The sequence below is a fragment of the Zosterops lateralis genome (genome assembly GCF_965231275.1).
Source record: "Zosterops lateralis genome assembly, contig: HAP1_HAP1_SCAFFOLD_367, whole genome shotgun sequence".
NCBI lineage: Eukaryota > Metazoa > Chordata > Aves > Passeriformes > Zosteropidae > Zosterops > Zosterops lateralis.
This window is the reverse complement of record NW_028154332.1, coordinates 14142-16353: the sequence shown is the minus strand read 5'-3', so window position 1 is coordinate 16353 and position 2212 is coordinate 14142. Positions and strand designations below refer to the sequence as shown.

General features: G+C 57.9%; 1 protein-coding gene across 1 annotated transcript; it reads left to right on the top strand.

Moving 5' to 3' along the window:
* Window positions 1-458: 458 nt before the first annotated feature.
* On the top strand, window positions 459-1583 carry LOC310923818 (early activation antigen CD69-like; the record flags this gene model as incomplete). Its single annotated transcript, XM_083885748.1, has 4 exons — window positions 459-880; window positions 982-1160; window positions 1258-1358; window positions 1469-1583. Exons 1-4 carry the CDS (start codon window positions 838-840, stop codon window positions 1581-1583), a joined length of 438 nt encoding a protein of 145 aa, XP_083741874.1. The 5' UTR covers window positions 459-837.
* Between the last annotated feature and the right edge of the window lie 629 nt (window positions 1584-2212).

Genomic DNA, 2212 nt, shown 5'->3' with positions numbered 1-2212 from the left:
AGCCGCGGTCTCTGGCACGGGCCATTAAACCTTCCATCGCCGTCGTTGTAAAACTGTTCCTGGGTCGGAGCTCTGAACGTCTTTTTCAGCCGCGTTCATGTCTCAGGAAACCCGTGTTCTTTATTCCAAGCAAAGAGAGCCCAGCTGTGATCTGGAAGAGAGGGAATCCTGCTCCGTTCAAAAGGCTGTGATTCAGCCCCCAGGTCCCCAGCCTGTTTCAGCAGCCAGGGTTACACACTTGCCTCGGGCACAAGAAGCCACTTGTCCTAAGCAGGAAGGGGCCACTGGTGAGTGTGCAGAGAGTGAAGATGCGGAGGAAGGACCCCGCTGCAGTGCCAGGACAGTGAATGAAATCCTGGACGTCCAAGGTGGATCGGCAACCAGGAAAGGACAGGAAAGAATTCATGGAGGATGTCTGTGTGAGTGCAGGGCCAGCGCCGTGGCCTGTAGGGAGGGGACAGTGTCACCCCACAGGTGCACAGGGCTGGCAGGGCTGTGGCTGTTTCCAGGGCTCTGGAAGAGCCCTCCTGCTCTGCTGGGCCCCCGCAGGGGCCGGGACCGACACCCCCGGCTGCCCCCGGCGCTGGGCAGTTCTTCTGGCCCCGGCTGTGCCCTGGCCCTGGCTGTGCCCCTGTCCCTTGTTTCTCTTGCTGCCAGCTGAGTGAGGGGCACACAGAATGGGGGATCCCTCCTGTGTCCCCCGGGTGTTGGGTGGGGGGATGTGAGGGCTGGGCGTGCTCAGGACAGCCCCGTCCTCACAGCCATGGACTCTTTACTGCTGCAGGTGAGAGGTTCAGATCCCATCCCAAGGTCACCCTGGTGCTGACTCTGCTCGTGATGCTGGTCCTGGCTTTGGTGCCGGCCTTGGCTGTGCTGTCAGGTAAGGGAGGAGCAGCTGCCTCAGCCCAGCCCCTCGGGGCACAGCAGGGTCCCTATTGCCTGTGGAGGGGAATCCTGGACCTTCTCCTCTTCCCTCTGCAGGGGGAAGACAAACAAACATTGCAGCTTTTCCTGGCACTCCGCTGGCCTGTCCTGATGACTGGGTCGGGTACCGCAGGATCTGCTACTTCCTCTCGAAGGATCAGCACACCTGGGATCAGGGTCAGGCTCGGTGCTCTGAGCTCGGGGCCTCCCTGGCCGTGCTCAGGGATGAGGAAATGGTGAGTGAGGGGCTGGGGGTGTGGGGTGTCCGAGGGGGGCCTGGGGGGCTCCTGGGCTGGGGGTGCAGATCTGACTGCTGGTCTCTTCACTTCCCAGGAGTTCCTGTCCCGCCCCAGCCGGAAGGTCAATCTCTGGCTGGGGCTGCGCAGACGGGGGCAGCAGCTTCAGTGGGAGGACGGCAGCAGCTTCAACTCCTCGTGAGTCCCAGGGAGCCGAGCAGGGCCTGGGGGATGTGGGCAGGGAATGGGGGCATGGGAGCACAATGTGTCCCCTGTGTTGCCAGCATTGTCTCTGCTCCTCCTTGCAGGGTTCCTGTCCTGGGCGATGCAGAGTGTGTTTTCCTGGCTGAGAATAAACTCAGGAGTGTGCCCTGCTCATACCTGGTGCCCTATCTGTGCAGCAGAGCCCAAACTCGGCTGTGACAGGGGATGGACAAAGCACCTTCTCTGTGCTGGGCAGTCACAGCTTTGCCCTTTCCCAGACCCTGGGATGTCCTTCCTCAGGCACAGTGTCTGCCTTGCACTGACCCTCAGGGTCACCTCAGTGCCTGATCTCATGAACATCTCAGTATTTTGTCTCAGGGTCACCTCAGTGCCTGGTCTCCAGGAGATGAACGTGCAGGAAGAGGAGGTGATGTGGAAGCTGAGGTGTGGCTGCCTGGGCTGGGGCTGGGGGTTTCTTTCTCCTGGAGCCACTCCAGGACTCATCCTGTTTCTCTTGCACTACACATTTATACACTAAGCCTGTAGATATATGTAGATATAACACAGTGGAAACAGGTTTCATATACCTTCTTCTAACACTATTTATACACAGATATTTCATATCTATATTGGTATAACACTGTGAATACAGGCAACAAACAAGTGCAATGTACAAACAGGTACAAACATGTGAATGTGACTGTGGCTGGGGCAAGGTGCCAATAATGCCAATGTGTGATTTGACCCCACAGGCACCAATACCTTAAGGGTGTGACTCAATCCTTGTGGGTCCATTCCAATTCAGTGGAATTCCATTCCATCCCTTCTGTGGGATGTCTCTTCCTGAC